The 18,776-nt window shown below is 43.4% G+C and overlaps 1 protein-coding gene across 16 annotated transcripts in view; it reads left to right on the top strand.

Annotated features, from left to right (window-relative positions):
* The window catches only part of SYBU (syntabulin), a 120,247-nt gene that overhangs the window by 86,682 nt on the left and 14,789 nt on the right, over nucleotides 1-18,776 (top strand). For all 16 annotated transcript variants that reach the window (XM_034668500.1, XM_034668502.1, XM_034668495.1 and 13 more), the window contains one exon: nucleotides 18,614-18,716. In XM_034668500.1, coding sequence (XP_034524391.1) covers nucleotides 18,614-18,716 — 103 coding nt within the window. The remainder of the gene's footprint in view (nucleotides 1-18,613; nucleotides 18,717-18,776) is intronic.

Below are 18,776 nucleotides of genomic sequence, written 5' to 3'. Positions count from 1 at the left end.
AGGTGAAGTCCCCTTCCGGGGGGGGGGGGTGTCTCTGCTCAGCGGGGGGCCTTGGACAGCCCTCTCTGGGTGGAGTCCAGGAGCTCCCCACCTGCCCTGCACCTGCTATCCTCCAAGTCAGTCCCCTGATCCAGAATTCTCTCTGTTGTGCTGCCAGGCTTTCTCCTGGAAACATTGCCATGTGACTTTATTATTCCCTCTCCTCGATTCTCACTGTAGTTCCTTGAACACATGTCTGAATTAAAACAAACCCCTCTAGGCCTTCCATTTTTCCATTTACTTTTGTTTCAACACTGTGCAGATGCCAGAAATGGCCAGAATTTACCTAGCTTATTTGTTCTATTTTATTGATATTCGTGCTTGCAAATACAAGATATTTGCCTTAAAGATTGATTGCACAGTGCTAGATTAAAATCTAGCTTGATCTTGGAGCATCTCAATCCATTCTGATTAGATTATTTAATTTTTCACATAGTCCTCAGGCAATACGAGAGACATTTTTTTCTTTCATTTGACTGAGATGATTCCTGTTTGTTTTTCCACTCTGTGCAGAGAACATACACACCCTCACTCAGTTGTTCTTTTGCTTAGGTAGCCCTGCAGTCAAGCACGGAACACAACGTGACGCTATTTGTTAGTATTTCACTTACTTTCTGCTTTTCCTGTTTTAAATTCTTTTCTATTCACCTGGAGTTTTAAATGATTTTGACCCAATGCAGTTAATTTTCCGGACCTAAGAACTAGGTTCGGAACTAGAAAGGGTCCCTGCTGTCCAGGCTCTCTCCCCGTGACCGTATGACCCACCTCTTAACTGTAGTAGTCACCTGCCCTGCCTTCCAGCCTCCAGTCTGTCCTCCAGATACTGCTGCCACAATAGCTCCATAAAACATCACTTTGTTCATATCACCACCCCATTGCAAACTCCTCATGGCTCCCTCTTGCCTCCAGAGTAAGTGCCCTTAGCATAGCGTTCACATTCTTCCACTCTCCAGGTACAATTCACCTTTGTGGCTGCTTGATCTCATCGGATCACTGTACTCCAGCCAAACAAGGGATTCAGTATATTCTGAATGTTCCTTGTGTTTTCCTTCCTCCGTGTTTCAGTTCACACCGTCACTTTCACCTGAGGTCTGCTCCTTCTGCACCCCTGACCCTTCTTCATATCCTGCGCAGTGTTCACGGAATCTTAAGTGGCATCTCGTCCATGACATCCTCTCCCTGCTTCCCCTCGCAGCCTGGCTGGGAGTATTTCTTCTTCCTCAGTGTTCCCTCAGGACCCCTCTATCTGTTTTGCACTCATCGTGTCCCCTCATATCCTAGTTGTCCGTGTAGCTCGTCTCCTCCTGAAAGGATCTTTGAGCAGTGGACTTCTCCTTCTCCAGGCCCTCCTCCCCAGCCCCACCCCCAGGGCCTTAGCACGTGCAAGGTGTATTGCATATTCAAAACGGACTAAATTGAATGTTATCGTCTTGGTTTCCAGTTCTTAGATCTTTGGGAATTCTGATCAGGAGGTACCAAGCAGAGCGGGTGAAAAAGAAAACACTCTGGAGTCAGGCAAGCCAGCTCTGGTGTTCACTGGCTCGTGGCTTGGGGCAAATCTCATCACACTCAGGACAGTTTACTTGTCGACACCCTGTGTGTTTTTGAGAGGAGGAGTTAAATGAAATAGCAGGCATAGAGTTTTTAACACATTCTGCTTTTGGCATGTATCAGCTTGTAACATTAGTATCCGAATCTGTCCTTTGTTGTATTAGTTATCCCCTCAAGGCCTGTGGAATCCACAGTCTGTTGTCAGCACCATACCTTTCATGTTTGCATTCATATCATTAATAAAGCATGTTAAATAGGTTAAGGACAGGGACGGAGTCAGGTGACACATTACTGGAGATTTCCCTTGAGCTTGACAGGCAACCCATTAGGCAGCATCCTCTGGGTACTGGACTGTGCCATCATCCAGTGCGCATGTCAGCCTTGTTTGTAAGACAATCCTAAGTGTTTGACGACATGCCTACCGAATTCCACGTCTGTGATTTATGTGGCGGTCTGCAATCCGAGCTCTGTCAGAAAAGGAAGGGAGAACTGTTTTTCATACCTGGTTCTTCGTGAACTCTTGCTGGCTCCTCCTTGCCTCTACAATTTATTGCAGATCAACACCCAACTTGGAAGTTTGTGATTTTCAGAATTTATCTTTTTCTCTGCTTTGAATCACGTGTACTTTTTGTCCATCTCCGGCCTGTTACTTCTCTTCCTTTGAGCTCTCTCAAAAATTAGTAGGGTTATTTCCACAGTCAAATCTCTAAGTTCATTCAGTACCTTTTTTCTCCTCATTCAGTAGATACTCTTCTGAGTCTACCCTATGTCAGGCACTGTGCTTGGCCTTGGGGAGACAGGGATGAATAAGACAGAGGGCTTCCCAGGCTGCATGATTTTTGCATACCACGTTTTGGGCCCAAACCTTGAGTTTTAAGAGTTTTGGGCATGTAGGATAGAGGTAGGAGTGGAGGGAATATTTTTCCTACCTATAAATAATGCTTGTCCATCAATCCAGCTAAAAGGAAGGAAAGAGGAAGGTAACTCAGAAAGCCTTTCCAGGAGCTGTTGCTGAATGACGAGTGGAGGACCTTTAATAGTGTGAATTCTGTCAAGGCCACAGCACCTACTGTGTGCTAAAGGCTGCATTAGCCACTGGGATGCAGGGATGAACAAGCCGTCAAGGAGCTGACAACCTGCTGGGAAATAGCAAGCAGGCATTGCACGGCAATGTGATGAATGCTGCTTAAATTCGGGGGCAGGTGAGAGCATAAAGGAGGGCCTCCGAATTCCCTTCCTGTAGGAATTAAAGGTCGAGGCTGGAGACCTGGAAAACAGGTAGTAGCTAGCCAGCCCAGAGGGACAGGAGAATAATCCAGGTGGAGGGAGTCTGCACCGGGAGAACGGTGGTGGTTGCACCGGGAGGGCGGGGATGCACCGTCCGCTGAAGAGATTCTGAAGGGCTTGTAAATCGTGCCAGGGAGTTTGGACTTGATCTTAAGGACGTGGGTGCCATTAGAGGGTTTCAACAGGGGGGTCACCTCATGAGATTTATGCTCTGGAGCAGTGTGGAAGATGGGGTGCTCGGAGCCACACCAGCAGCTGGGACAGTGTGTGGCTGTTCCAGTTAATTCCAGGGGAGAAATGCTGATGGCCTGGTGTGGAACATTCCAGATGGGAAGATGCAGACAGCATGCGGAGTTACTAAACACTAAACAGCTCTGAGCAGGTGGCTTGCAGTTTATAGTTAAATATTAAAAACGAGCCATTTACAATAGTGTTTCTCGTACCTTAGTGTGTGTAAATGATCACCTGGGGACAGTTGCTAAAAATGTGGATTATGGGAATGATGTGAAGAAATTTCAGTCCGCAAGTCTGGAGTATGAGTCGTTGTGTATTTCCAGCAAACAGCCCCGGTGCCACCGATGCAGGAGTCCTCAGACCGCACCATGAAAAACCCCTTTCTATTAGCTGTTTTCAAATGGCAATACTTCTTTTAAGTGCATTCACCATATGTTCACTTTTCATTTAAGAATGAAAATTCAATCCTGTTATCTCTGTTGAAAATACGTGAATGACTCAGCCCCAAGGGTTAATGTGCTAAAAGAAAAAAAAAAAGAGCAGTCTCCTTGCTCGTGTGGTCTGTGTTCACTAATTGTTTGCTCTCCGTGAGGGACACAGAGCAGAGCAGAATGGTGATAATCTTGTTAAAACCTCAGCTGCAGATTGCCTGTAAATGAATTTTCAAAGGTTTCAGCATGCCCTTTGCAAGAGCGAGCAAGCAAGCATTTATGGAGAAAATCGTATTTCCCTGCTCTTGAAGTTCCTTGCAGGTGTGCATTCTTAGTGTTTAAGGCCTATTTTGATGTGTTTATTATTGTGATATTTCTCAAGCCAATATGCCTGGTTTCAGATCCCAGCTGCACCATTTATGAGCTGTGTGGCCACAGGCAAGTTACCTGTGCTTTCCTTCTCTCATCTGTAAAATGAGAATAAAACTGTACCTGTCTCGTGGGCTTGAGCTGAGGATTAACATGTAAACCACTTTGCATAGCATGTGAACTTGGTAAGCCATTTCTGACCATTACTGACAGAAGCCCAGTAGTCTGTAAAAACCTTATGTCACCTGTATTAGAGGTTAGTCATGTAATAAACACCTTGCCTTCTTATTTAAGTCACAGTACTTTAAAAAAACACACACCACATTTATAGTGCTCATATACAAGAATTCTTGGAGAAGCATAAGTGTTTAGCAATACATACCAAACACATGGGTAAGTAGGCCAGTCGTAACAACGATGAGTATTTCTTGCGCACTTACAGTCATGCACTTACAGTCATCCCCAGTCGGTCCTTTAATTCTCGCATTGATCCCATCAGCTAGGCATGCTTGATCCCTTCCTGGGGTGAGGAACCCAGGTGCGGATTAGGAGATCGCCTGCGGTCTCATTGTCATTAGAGAAAAATATCAGATATTTGAACTCAGAAGCTCCCAATGCTAGACCCTGCTCTTACCTCCCGCTCTTAGATATTGTCAGTTATGTGAAGCGTGGTTAGCAACACTCGGATTTATGCCAAGTAAATTAAGAAATCGACTCATCTTGAACATGAAATGTGTGAAAATGATTCCCAGAATGTATACTGTGGTGTACTGCTCTGTTTTAAGTCAAGTCGAGCCTGATGCTGTTTCTCTGAGGTGGCCATGCAGGGACTGTGCTGTAGACTCCACGAGGGGTCTCGGTCGGGGTGTCTTAGAGCAGGGCCTCTCAAACCTGAGTGTACAGATGCCTCAAGGGCTTGTGAAAAACCCAGATTACTGGGCTCCGCCCCTGCCTCGAAGTGGCTAACTCAGTAGGTCTGGGGTGTGGTCTGAGAATCTGCCTTCCTAACAAGGTTCCAGGGGATGCTGATGCTGGTGATTTGGGACCACACTTTGAGAACCCATCTTGGAAGACTGAGAAGATGATTGGTGAATTTGGGAGCAGAGGGTGGTTTAAAATCTACCCTATAATTGCCTGACCTGCTTCACAGACCTAGTTACTCACTTCACAGAGACACTTGGAAGTGACAAATCGTCCGCTCTAACTTGGAGATACTTAGATGAAAATCAAAAGATAGAAATTTTTACTTTAGCTTTTAACATTTCTGAAGTAGGGCAGTTGCTTTCTGATTTAGAAACTTTTTTATACAGTCTCTTTCCCTTCTCCAGAACAGTGGGGCCTTTAAAAAACCCAGCTATTTCCCTTACCTATGACTCAAACCCAGCATTTGGCTTTAGAACTAGGTACTTTACCAAGTTCTGGGCTGCATTAAGGAAGCCACTTGTGTCCTCTTCTCCCCACCCTGGAGCAAGGATTTTCTCCCTCAGTGAGGTTATATTCATAATCCAGTAACTCTGGGCCAGCTTCTCATGTTCATGGGCTGGTCTCATTGCTGAGGCTAAGGGGCAAAGTCATGCAGTAACGTAAGCAAAACCCAAAATAACATCATGTAATTCCTGATCTTTTAGGGCTTCTCAGGGTCAGAATGACCCAAGAATGAAGGATCATGTTGGACCCTAAATTGGGATAAGATAAAGCAGAGATTCTAGGTTTACTTTTAGCTTTTGATTCTCCATCACAGTGAGAGGGAAAGGTATGGAAAGACAAATGGTCCATAGAGCATTTCTTTTTGTCTTTGGAAGATATTACATAAAAGTGGATTTACTCCTTTGGTTTTTTTCCTTAGGGAGACCTGTGCCTCTGGAAATACAAATAGTTGTTTGTTGGAATGGAAACTCTGGCTAGATGAGTAACTGGAATAAACCCAATTCATTTTCTCATCATCAGGAGAATGGTCTAAGTCGTACAATGGAATATTATATAGCAGTCAAATGAACGCACTGCAGGTATATGGAGATTCTTAGCAATATGATTTTGAATGTAAATCATCTTAAAAGATTATAGATATCATGGTGACTTGTTTATTAAAAAGTGAAAGGTAGACAAAACAGAAAACAAAATAGAATCTACTTTTTAGGAATACTTATAGATGTGATCATTCTTCATAAAAATGAAAGCAAGGAAATGGTAAATGGGATAGAATGAGGAAGTAGATATGAGTTAATGTTGACATTTTAGTTTTTGTGATGGGTGGTGGTTTCTTCATTTACTATACTATGAAATGTGAGGAAGTAAAAGCATAAGTACAAAAAATAATAAATAAATGTGAATACTGGTTTATACAAACCAGTCAGTAAAGAACTAAAATAAAGGTACTCTTGCAAGGACTAATGATAAGAGTGTGTCAAGAACCAAGGAATTTGACTAATCCAATTCTGTGCACCTGTGACTCATAGATTTTCTGCAGAGAAAATAATGAAGTCACTGTCTGGTCCCATGCTTGGTTCCCACACAGCACTGTGACCTGACGTCTTTGCTGGTTTCTCCCATCTCTCATTTCCATTGGTCTGGTTGGTTCTTTATACACAAAGATCACTGAGGAAGGGTATCAGGAGGCCACTGAAGATCGCCAGCAGAGTCACTTCAGACAAAACCATGGCCGTGGTATCACTGGGGTAGGAGAAGCGTGGGGTTCCTCTTCTCTGATCTCCACCTCTCTGAGGAAAGAAACATGTTGACGTGTTTTCTCAAAGAAGCAAAGGTAGGACTTCTAGAAAATAGACTGTGTCCAGTATGAGAAACTTGTTGCCAGACACAAACTTTGGGGCCCATAGCTTAGAAGGATGTTCAACTAGGGGCGCCTGGGTGGCACAGTACGGCAAGCATTCCGCTCTCGGTTTCGGCTCAGGTCATGATCTGAGGGTCGTGAGAGCAAGTCCTGAGTCAGGCTCCACACTCAGAGGGGAATCTGCTTGAGACTCTCTCTCCCTCTTCCTCTTCCCCTCCCCACTATGCTCACATTCTTTCTTTCAAAGAAATCTTAAAAAAAAAACAAAAACGAAAAAAACAAAAAAATACAAGGAAGCTTGACTAATTGGCCCCTGAACTGCCTTCATCACCCCATCTAGGCTGTTGCTTCTCCCTCCAGGGCTACTCCCTTCACACTGGACGACTGTCTCCACCACTCCTCGTGCTACAGGCTTGAACACTCATGGGTAATTTTGAAAGCTAGCTAGTTCCATGAGCTGCTTCCATGGAATCTTAATCCTTCCAGCAGGAAATAGTATTTCCCTTTGTTGACCTCTTTTAGAGCCCAAGTTGTGTCCCTCCTAAGGCATTTGTCCCCTTCTCACAGCAGGATCAGTGTCTCAACTGGACATGTGCTAGGTGTGCAAAGAGCTGCAGGGCATTCAAATAGGAACAGACGAAATCTTGCCCTTGTGGAGATTGTCTCCCTCCGTGCGTGTGACCCACAGCCTCTACGAGAAGGTTCGGTAGTTAGCTCTCTGTGATGTAGTGTGCTTCAGGCTTTCATGTGAAATTGGAGAGTTCAGTGAACACAGCCCAGAGCTGAGGATTTACTCTTTGATTTATAATCTCAAGGGAGGAGGAAGAACCCTTACCACCCTCTTTCAGAGCCATCTTCTGTCTATGTTCATGCTGGTTTTGTTACTCACATTCCAGATGACAGCCTCCCCTCACTCCTCATTCTGGCTTCAAGTCCTTTTCCCTGATTTTGGCTGCACATGTGTTGGAACCCAGATGTGGTTTAGAGAGGGTGATCATAAGAAGAAAAATAAAAATAAAGGCAGTATTCTAAAGTGTTTACTGAGTGTCAGGCACTACTTTTTCATATATTAACATATAATCTTTTCAACAACTCTATGAGATAGATACTATTATCTTTTCCCTTTTATAGAAGAAAGCGAGGCACAGAGAGGTTATGTGCCTTTGCCAAGATCACAGAGCTGGTAATTGAGGCTACAAAACCATATCACCTCATAAAAACCAAAGAGAACTTCACAGAGATTGAAAATGCAAGAGAGAAATGGAGAGGGGATACATCATTCATGACCCAAGGGGAAAGGACATCAAGATATTAGAAGTGGAGCATGGCTGAGTGCTGACAAGGGCCAGTGATGTAACTCCCTGGTTCCAGTGCAGGAAAGGGGGAGGTCAGTGCTGCTGCAAAAGTCAAGGGAGAAGGTTGAGTGCAAGAGGCTGCTTCAGTGTAGATGTGGATTGTGGCACCCCGCCCCCCTTCAGCACCACAGTCCCAGATGGGAGGGGCCTGTGGGTGGAGAATACAGACCCTGTGGTGTGCCCTGGAGGCTGGCACACAGGGTGGGGAGGAGGAGGGGAGTCACCCAAGGCTGTTCGGTCTTAGAGTCAATTAGGAAAATGGTGCTTCCAACAGAAGTGAGGTTAAAAAAACAAAACAAGGGGCACCTGGGTGGCTTAGTTGGTTAAGCGTCCGACTCTTGATTTCGTCTCAGGTCATGATCTCAGGGTCCTAGGATCAAGCACAGAGTCTGCTTAAGAGTCTCTCCCTCTGCCCTTCCCACCGTTCAAGCTCTCTCTCTCTGTCTTTCTCAAATAAATAAATAAAATCTTAAAAAAAAATAAAACGAAATGGAAAAACCGTGTTGGTTTAGCGTGCTGTTGCAGGTCTCTGCAGCAAGTAGTTGATAAATGTCATCTCTTCCTAGCACGAGGGTGTTTTTGTTGCATTCGTGGTCTGGAACTGCCACTTCACTGAGAGTGGAAGATGAGGTGACTTCAAAAAAGATTCATCCTTTCTCTTATACTCTGGACTTAAAGTCACAGACCTCAGTCCTAGCCCTGCTCTGACTTTTCAGTGTTGGTGGCTTGTCAGTTCCCGTTTCTCTCTCCCACTCCTTCATCACCTTCTTCCTCCCCTCACAATGACATCCCTGCTCTGATCCCACTCTGCCACCTCGAGGACTGCTTTTCCCTGATTTGAGTTTTCCTGCCAGACACGGAGGGCAGGCACTTCATTTTGGTAAACACTGGATAAACACGTCTCCTTAAATAGAAGTGGCAGGCTCTCCCGCTAGCTTTTTTCAAGGGGCAGAAAGTCAGTTCAGTTCAGTGAACTTGACAAGAAATTAAAGATAAGGAACATGTAAGAGTCTGGAAAATTCTTCAGGGAGGATTTGCTTTTGTTATTACCAGGCTCCCAAAATAATCAATTAGGATGGAGTTCACGGCCACAATGGATGTAACCCTCCCCAGACCTGTTGAGTGGAAGGCAATGGGAGACGGTTGCCCCTGAGCCCACCTGCCAGAGGGTTGGTGCCCGATGCTGATTCAACGTGGGGGGGATGGTGCATGCCTGTGTGGTTTGTTTGGTGCCATTTAGCATGTCAGCCATGGATACGTCGACCACACTGAGGCAGCAAGTTAGGGCTGATGAGATAACCCAGACGGGGAGTATGCTAGATTGTGAGGTGATTCCCTCTGCTGAATGGTATTGACACCCCCAGCTCCACACTGGTCAGTCCCTCCTCTCTATTCTTTTAAATATTTTTTTAAGATTTTATTTATTTGAGAGAGAGGGCACAAGCTGGGGAGAGGGGGAGAAGGAGAGGGAGAAGCAGACTCCCCACTGAGCAGGGAGCTCAATGTGGGGCTTCATCCCAGGACCTGATGATCATGACCTGAGCCGAAGGCAGACCCTTAACTGACAGCCACCCAGGTGCTCCAGTCCCTCTTCTTTACAACGGGATTATGAGGACTTCAAACCATGGACCAACTGCTAAGTATCCCACTAGCTTTACAAACCAACATGTGTGCATGAGTTTGGCTGGACCTGGGCCAGTTTTTCAAACAACTTGTGTCTCCTCTCTGTACCTGTCTCCCCTTCCAACCCTGTGAAGATGAATTTAGTCCAGGAAGGGACTTCTGGAGAGCTATGAGGGGGCAAGCCAGTCTGGAAGGAGACTCTTCTCTTCTGGGCTCTTGGTCCTTGACAAAGTTGACAGCTGGTCCACCTCAACTTCTGCTCACTCACCTTCAACTTCCCTCTGAAGAAAGTCCTTGCAATCTGACTGGACCTGGAGAAAGATTCCATGTGCCCTTTATCTTTGGAGCTCTCCTCCTCAGTGTGGTCTGTGACCGCTGGCTGCACAGTCAATCTGTGATAATTAGTGCAAATACAGATTCCTGGATTCCCCCCAGACCTTCTGAACTGGAATTTTTGTGTTACCCAGAAATCTGCACTAGTACGTAACTTTCCTGATGATCTTCAGGCACAATAAGGTTTAGGAATCATTGCATTATTAATGGTAATTATAAAATGAGTATTTATGAGCCTGCCAAGCCCTCCCCATGCATTTCACTTTTCATTTATTTCAGCTTCACAACAACCCTCCAAGATAGGAACTGCTAGCCACCTAGATTGGGGCCTGACACATAACACATGGCAGATGCTCAATAAATTTTTGTTAAACAAATTAAAAATATATATATACACACACACATATACATGTACATACATATATACATAAATAAGAAAACTAAGGCTTAGTGAGGTTAAAATCACTTGGACAAGAACACATAGCTGCCGAGAGATGGAGCCACAGTTTATAGCACCTTCTTTAGGTGGAGCTCCTTGGTTTGTGACTTTGCAGGCTGGCACCTCCTTCTGATGATGCTGGGTAGTGCATGGCAGTGATGATAGGAGATCCCAGAGACACCTGATTGGCCTTGGGTCGAATTGATGGATCTCTTACTAGCGTTCTCTTCTTGGCCATCTCTGGTAAATTAACACGGATACGTATTTATTTATTTATTACTGATCAACAGAGCAGGCCCAGGGAACTTGGGTGGTCACTCACAAAACCAAACAGCCCCTGTTGTCTTTCCTGTACTCTGCTCAGGTTGGCCAAAGCATAGTCTAATTTTCCATGGAGGTGATGCAAAGGGAGACTAGATGTATCCTGGGTTCCTGTCAGAAATGTTCACTTCCCCCTGCTTTCTTGAAGTTTCTTTACACCTGCTTTGTTTATCATTTCTTTCATCTACTTTCTTGGTCAGCAGGTGTATTCCCTGAATTTCAACCAAGAGAGGTAGTTGAGCCAGCCCAAGATAAAGGAGTGAACAGATGGAGTTGTCTTTGACCCTCTCAGTGCTCTTGGGCCTCCTCTCCAATGCTCCTTCACTTCCTTTCTCAGACTTTCGAAGCTAGGCTCAGGGGCCTGGCCTTTGGTAAGAAGAGGTCAGTAAACTTATGTGCATTTTCCCTGGGGCTTCCTGAAGGTGGGGTTCTATCCCAGGAGCAACTCTAGACATTTTTGGAGGAGGCCATAGAGACCATATTTTGGCACCACAAATTTTTTAGACATACTCTGTTGTACATGCACACATACACACACAGAGTAAAAAATAGAAACATACTCTCCACTGACAAATGACTGAAGGAAAACCACCTTTTGTAAAGAGTGCTTATAAAAATGTTTGACTTAAGTAGGATAAGGCATTTTGTATTATGGGGCTTTTTAAGTGAAAGAGGTTTAAAAGCTCTTTCTGGCCTTCAAGCCACTGTACCAGTACTTCTAAGGAGAAATTACAACAGCTAACATACATAGATTGAGTGCTTGTGTCCTAACTTCTTTGCACGTTTCACCTAATTCCTGCAATCCTTTAATGATACTTACTATTAATATCTTCATCTCCATTTTGAAGATAAGGAAACTAAGGCAGAGTGAGGGTAAATAATTTGCCTAAGCCTTTACAGAGTTAGCAGAAGAGGTATGATTCAAACCCAAGGGGCTGGACTCCAAAGCCCTCTAAATACTACATTAAATGGTGTGATTGCTTTTACTATAAAATGCTTTTTCTTTAAAAAAAATTTAGATCTTTTTCAAAGGAAAAATCAATTGTCCATAATTTTAGTGTATCTTATTTTTTTTTTGTAAGAAGAGTAAAGTGCGCATGGTTAGAAAAACCAAATGGCTGAGAAAGATATAAAATGAAGATGAGGGTCTCTTTAGATCCCCACTGCCCCATTCCCAAGGGAAACCACTATTAACAGATCTTTTTTTTTTAATCCCTCAAGAAAAATGTTCTATGCATGTAGCCAGTTATATATTATTTGAAGATTTATTTATGAAGAAGCTGACATGCCACACCCACCGTTCTGCATCTTGTTTTTCTTATCTAGCAATAGGGCTTCGAGATGTGTTCACTCCAGCACGCACAGGTTCGTGTCACTCCTTGTCATGAAGGCAGAGTATGCTCCTAGGTGGCTGTACCACCTGAGTTCACCAGTCCTTGTTGATGGGCATTTAGGTTGTTCAAAGCTTACGTTCAGGAGAAATTTTTTTGGACAAGTCACACCAACTCACACTCTTGCTGACTCTTATCAGAGTGTTTTTCTCAAACCTTCAACAGAACTAGTATTCTCAAACTTAAATTTTTAAATTTTTTGCCAATCTGGTAACTGAAAAAATCTCCTTGTTTACATTTACATTGTTAATGTTATATATGAGATTGAATGGCTGTTCATATGTTCATTGGTCATTTATTTTTCTTTATCTGCCATCTGCCTGTTCATGTCCTTTGCCCATTTTTCTGTTAGTTTTTTTTTTTTCTAAAGCATATGAGTTTTTGATAAATTAGGGAGATTGGCCCTTTGTGTGTCGTATGTTGTAAATATTTTCCTTCAGTTTATGATTTGACTTTGTTATTTTCCCATAAGCTGTTTTGCTGTTATGTAACATAGTCAGATTTTTCAATACAAAACTATTCTCCAAATACTTTAAATTTGAACTTCCTTTTGTTTCTAATTGTGTGTGTGTGTGTGTGTGTGTATGCTTTTAAGCTTATGGTGGCTCCATCCATTGAACATCAATCATAATGGAGATAAATCCTTTCTGAAATTATGAAACAAATGAAAACGGTATTTACAATTTTTCAGAAAGACCTCTATTCTGAAATGCAAGAAAACCTGTGTGTATATCTTCAGTCAGTTTATTGATCTTTTGATCAAATATTCCTTTTCTAAGATAAATACCTCTAGGAGTTTTAGAGAATAGTTTGCAGAAACTAAAACAAAAATCTTGTTTAGTTTGTGAAGCATTTCTTGGATTCATTGGCTAGGTGCCCCAGAGCTTCACAGTTAAGAGTCTGTTCTACCAAATCTACTTTAGAGAAGCTTTATTTGTATTTATTTAATTTTTTTGTAAATAGTGTCTTCTGTAATTACATGTGTCCACTGCCCCAGCTGCTCCGTAATAGCTCTGCTTGGCTTCAGTGGAAATGGCTCCTCTCCTCCCTCAAGACCTTTAAATAAAAGATCTGTGTATCTGTGTGTGGGGGGGAGGGGGAAGGATGAAGGGATGGGGAACTATTTTGTTTTTGTTTTTGTTTTTTTTTAATTTGCTGCCTCTATTTGAGGTGGGGATGTCGGTGGCCAACCTGAATTAATTTGATAGCTTTGTGGTGACAAAGGATAAAGAAAGGTTTGGGGTTGCTTCAGTCAGTGGTTTAGAATGGCTTAACACAGCTTAGTAGACTCAGTTTTCAGAGGCTTGTGATGTTCTGATGTCTGAGGACTCCATAGTCTCCTGAAAGCAAAAATAATAATGTCCTAAGAGACCAGATCGCAGGCAGTGTTTCAAAAAAATAAGTCTAGTTATCAGTTTTTGCACATACTCTTTTTGTTTCCATTTTTCCTTCCTTTCTAATTCCTGGCCTTACCATCACATGCACAGAATGCTTAATACCCTAGCGTTGTGAAGAAGAGTCATGCCTCTCAAGAGACTCCAGCAATACGAGCAAACAAAAGCCCCTGGAGCCTAGCAGAGCTCACTAGTTGGAGAATGCCTTTTGCTGCAGGACGTGTAGTCACCAAGACATTGGCATCATGAGGCAAAGGTCATCAAGTTCATCCACCCCTTTCAGTCCTGGAATCCAACTCCACCAACGCCAGCAGCTGATCAGAGACAATACCGATGAGGATAACTTAGATATGCATTTAAAACTCCCTGCAGCTGCTCCAACACAAGTCTACAATGGCCAAATATTGTGTCCTGTGCTCTTTCAGAGTATCCTCTGTGGCATCAGAGACTGACATCTGGGTATCTACACACAGGCACATGGAGGCAAACACGTTCTTGACTCCAAAAACCGCTTTAGGCTAATGCCATCCAAAAATACATATGATGCAAGATATATTAATTTTCCTGAAATCGAGCATATCCTTTGGCTCAAAAATTCTTTCAGACATTTATTCTAAAGAATAGCAGACAAGGGGGCACCTGGGTGGTTAAGCGTCTGCCTTCGGCTCAGGTCGTGATCTGCATCGAGCCCTGCACTGGGCTCCCAGCTCAGCAGGGAGTCTTCTTGGCCTTCTTGGACTAGGTACAAGTCTTGCCTCCACTTCTTGATAGTTGTATCCCCTTGTGCATGTTACTCAACTTCTCTGCCTCGTCTGTAACAGGGACTGATAATTGTCCCTACCTCATAGGGTCTGTACTACCATGAGGAAATAAATGAGTTAATGTGTAAATATGCTTAGGATGGTTTCTCGCACGTAGTGTTTGTTACTAATAATAGAAAAATTGGACATACCCTATATACTCATTGATTTAATAAAACACAACATGGGGCACCTGGGTGGCTCAGTGAGTTAAGCATCCGACTCTTGGTTTCCACCCAGGTCATGATCTCAGGGTGGTGAGATTGAGCCCCACTTCATGCTCCACACTCAGTGCAGAGTCTGCTTGAGTTTCTCTCTCCCTCTCCCTCTGCCCCTCCCCCTGCTCACTCACTCTTTCTCAAACAAATAAATCTTAAAAACGTATATATCTAAAAAAAAACCCCAAATGTAGTATATTTTGAAGATATTCACATATTAAAAGAAAAGCACTTATGTTACATAGTAATGTATTAACTAGGAATGCTGAGTAATTATATACCAAAAAGTTAACTATAGTTATTTTTTGGTGATGGAATTATGGACTACATTTTGTCCCATGGATTATTGCTATTTTCTACATTTTCTACGAAGGAAATGTTTAATAAAAGTTGTCTTTTTAACCCCTGCAAAAGATGAATAATGGCTAACATTTATTGAGACCTTACAAGGGATCGGGTGCTTTATATATATATGCATGTGTTTGTACACGCACACACACACACACACACACGTTCCTTGCTTACAATAACCTTAAGGGGCAGAATCCATGATTATCATCCCCTTGGAACAGATTTAGAAACTGAAGGGCAGAAAGGTGAAGTAATTGCCTGAAGACCCCCATCTAGTGAGCAGCCGGTGGTCAGATTTGAACCCAGGCTGTCTGACTCAGGGCCTGTGTGAGGTTAGGTACTCTCTTTGTATGGTTTGAATAATACAGATGAGCGTTGAGCTACAGCCCCCACAGCAATAACCTAGTTGCATATGCTGTTCAAAGGAAATGAAAAGAGAGTGCCTCTCCTTCCTGGAGTGTTTGTTGCAGGTGTTTGTTGTATGGTTTGAATAATACAGATGAGCGTTGAGCTACAGCCCCCACAGCAATAACCTAGTTGCATATGCTGTTCAAAGGAAATGAAAAGAGAGTGCCTCTCCTTCCTGGAGTGTTTGTTGCAGGTGATGGATGGAGTGTTTGTTGCAGGTGATGGATAAATGAAAAGAGAGTGCCTCTCCTTCCTGGAGTGTTTGTTGCAGGTGTTTGTTGTATGGTTTGAATAATACAGATGAGCGTTGAGCTACAGCCCCCACAGCAATAACCTAGTTGCATATGCTGTTCAAAGGAAATGAAAAGAGAGTGCCTCTCCTTCCTGGAGTGTTTGTTGCGGGGCAANATATGCTGTTCAAAGGAAATGAAAAGAGAGTGCCTCTCCTTCCTGGAGTGTTTGTTGTGGGGTGGGGAGGGGGCTTTCAAGTCTCCAGTCTTCCTCTACTTAGTGAATGGAAAGAATATTTATATCAGAGGAGGATGTAGTGCTATTGACCTTTCTGTGTATCCCTTAAAAAGAGTGTATTGACCTTACCTTGCATTAACCGAACTGGAAATATATTTTAAAACATAGCAAAGTGAANCAATAACCTAGTTGCATATGCTGTTCAAAGGAAATGAAAAGAGAGTGCCTCTCCTTCCTGGAGTGTTTGTTGTGGGGTGGGGAGGGGGCTTTCAAGTCTCCAGTCTTCCTCTACTTAGTGAATGGAAAGAATATTTATATCAGAGGAGGATGTAGTGCTATTGACCTTTCTGTGTATCCCTTAAAAAGAGTGTATTGACCTTACCTTGCATTAACCGAACTGGAAATATATTTTAAAACATAGCAAAGTGAAATGGCGTAAGTAGCACAGACGTTTTTCTCTGTCCTATTACACAGTCCTGAATGCAGCTGCTGGGTACCCTGCATGAGTCTTCTAACCTCTTTCAGAAGGTAAGTTAGCGGAGTATAGGAACAAACTTGGGCCCTTCTCATACATAAGAGTCAACATGTCGAGTTCCAATAGCAATAAAGTGCAGAGCAAACTTGTCCCTTCAGTTCAAAGTAAATAATTACTGCAGATCCAAGGCAACCTGAGGAAACACTGGATTCTCGGCAGTTGTCTGGTCTGTTTCTGTTCTAAAATTTCTGTTTTTATTCAGGCAGTTAAGTTATAATTGATGGGGTTTTGTGTTTCTTTTAAGGAATGAAAATTGGGTGTTTCAGAGTCATAACCTTACGTTAGAAAATAATATCTCAAACCTGGTGGCTACAACCACAGGATCTATTTTTTGAAAATCATCTGCCTTTATCACTTAATAACCCACCTGAAAAATTACTAGCAGACAAGACTGGAAGAATTAGGCTGTCAGGTCTAGCATATTGCTGTATAGCACTACCAATTGTGAATCCTTGAGATTGTAAAATACTACAGTTTAGCCAGTGCATTACTCAGAGGCAACTAATTACCTTTGGGGAGCTCATTACAACATTAGACAAAGTCTCTGAAATCCGGAAGGAATAGACACTCTCAGTCCTGATAAATTGCCACCCTAATTCTTCCGGAATTCTGCTGGGAATTAGGATTCACTGCTGTTGTCTGTGCTAAGGGGTCATTCTTGGTGTCTTTCCCAGAAGAGGCTGAACTTCCAGAGAGGTCCTGGGAGTCGGGAAAGGGATTCCTCTGTCTCTGCCTTGCCATTGCCTCGCCATTTCCTTCTAGCAAAACTAATACAACCTGTCAGTGAGAGGATCTGTTCACCAGTGGGCCAGTCTGGTCGCATCTTGTACCAATGGGTCATCTTGGCTGTTAGGGAGATGGAAGTATATAGTGTATGCGGGAAACTCCCAGGTGCCCCACTCCTTCCCACTGCCTTCCTGAGGACACGGCATGGTATGAGGAGAAGTGGCATGGAGACTTGGTCCTGACCAGGATTTATCCCCCACAAGCCCTGGACAAATCAATTTCGATTTCTCCAGTAGTAGAATAACAAGATTAATATCTGCATTACAGAGTTGTCAAGATGAACAGATACAAAGAGTAGAAAATATATCCTAGAGGGTCTGGTGCCTCATAGGCACTCAATAAATAGTTATTATTGTGATGATAATTATTGTTCACTGCTTGTTAGAAACTCAAAGGACTTACTTAGATTATTCCTATTTTCCTCAACCCAGAAATGTGAGCTGGCTCTGGGTTCTAGACCAGAAGAGTCACCAACTGTTGTAGGAGTTGAGGGATCTGGTCAAATAAAATTGTATACCTAGACTTATTTTCCAAAAGCGGATGGAATTTTACCTTTTTAAAAAATCCTCTCTCCCTTCTTCCCACTTGTTCTCTTTTGCCTCTTCCACTATCCTTCATTCCCCAGACAATCCATGGAATAGTTCTATTATTACCATTTCAGAGCTATGTATTTTTTTTGTTAGAAATGATTTATATTAATTATTCTGCCACACAGCATGTTTCTAATTACATAACAATCTGTAGTCTGTACTCAAAATGTAATGTGATTTTTGTAAACTAATGAACAATAATCTCCCTCCCCTCCCCCAACTAAAATTTCACGTATCAGTATAATCTGCAATTTCCATCACTGTCGCTGTGAACTTTCTTCATCCTGTTTGGAAATGTTCAATCCCGGCTATTCATGAGGGTTGTGTTCTTTCTAGAAAAACAGCAGCCGCAGTCAGAGAGTCACTCATCAGATAGTGCCGGTCCAAGCAGTTTTCTGGAGCTGAGGCTCCTTTCCCAACTGCTTCTCACTGGCTGGTTCTCTCCAGACCCTAACGTGCCAGATTCAAGTATGGCTAGCTAACTGCAAAAGCCCAAAGATGTACTCTCCTGGAAAAACGACTTTGGGACGGACAAGCCTGCTTTGCCTTCTGCCTGAAGTTTGGACCTTCGCGCTCCTGTTGTCGAGGGAGCTCTGACGACGCCCAGGAAGAGGCATGCCGTTCTGCCCCCTCGGGTCAGTGTGGATTGTCTGCTGGAAGATCGGTCTTTGTGAAAGCAGCCTGGCTGTGCATCTAAGCTGGGTTTATGAAATGATGTCCTTCTCGCCCCTTCTCTTGTTTGCTTTGAGGAAAGAGCTGAGAGCCGGGACACTCTGGAATCCTGCCACTTGCTGAGCTAGAGTGTGCAGGGAGCTGGGAGCCTGGTGAGGCAGGGAAGTGACCAGCGTGTTCTCCGGTTTCCTTCCTTCATGCCGCTCTCTCTCCCCCCTGTTGTTTTGCAGGTAGTGAAGCAGATTTTAGCTCCTCGAGCAGCACGGGCAGCATTTCGGCGCCTGAGGTCCATATGTCTGCTGCGGGAAGCAAGCGGTCCTCTTTTTCACGCAAGTAGGCACTGTTTCCTGCTCTGTAATCATTCAGACGCTGCACACAGGTGACTTACCTGTA

This window comes from Ailuropoda melanoleuca, chromosome 9 (genome assembly GCF_002007445.2).
Source record: "Ailuropoda melanoleuca isolate Jingjing chromosome 9, ASM200744v2, whole genome shotgun sequence".
NCBI lineage: Eukaryota > Metazoa > Chordata > Mammalia > Carnivora > Ursidae > Ailuropoda > Ailuropoda melanoleuca.
Note: the sequence above shows the minus strand (reverse complement) of the source record. Positions and strands in the feature narration are given on the sequence as shown.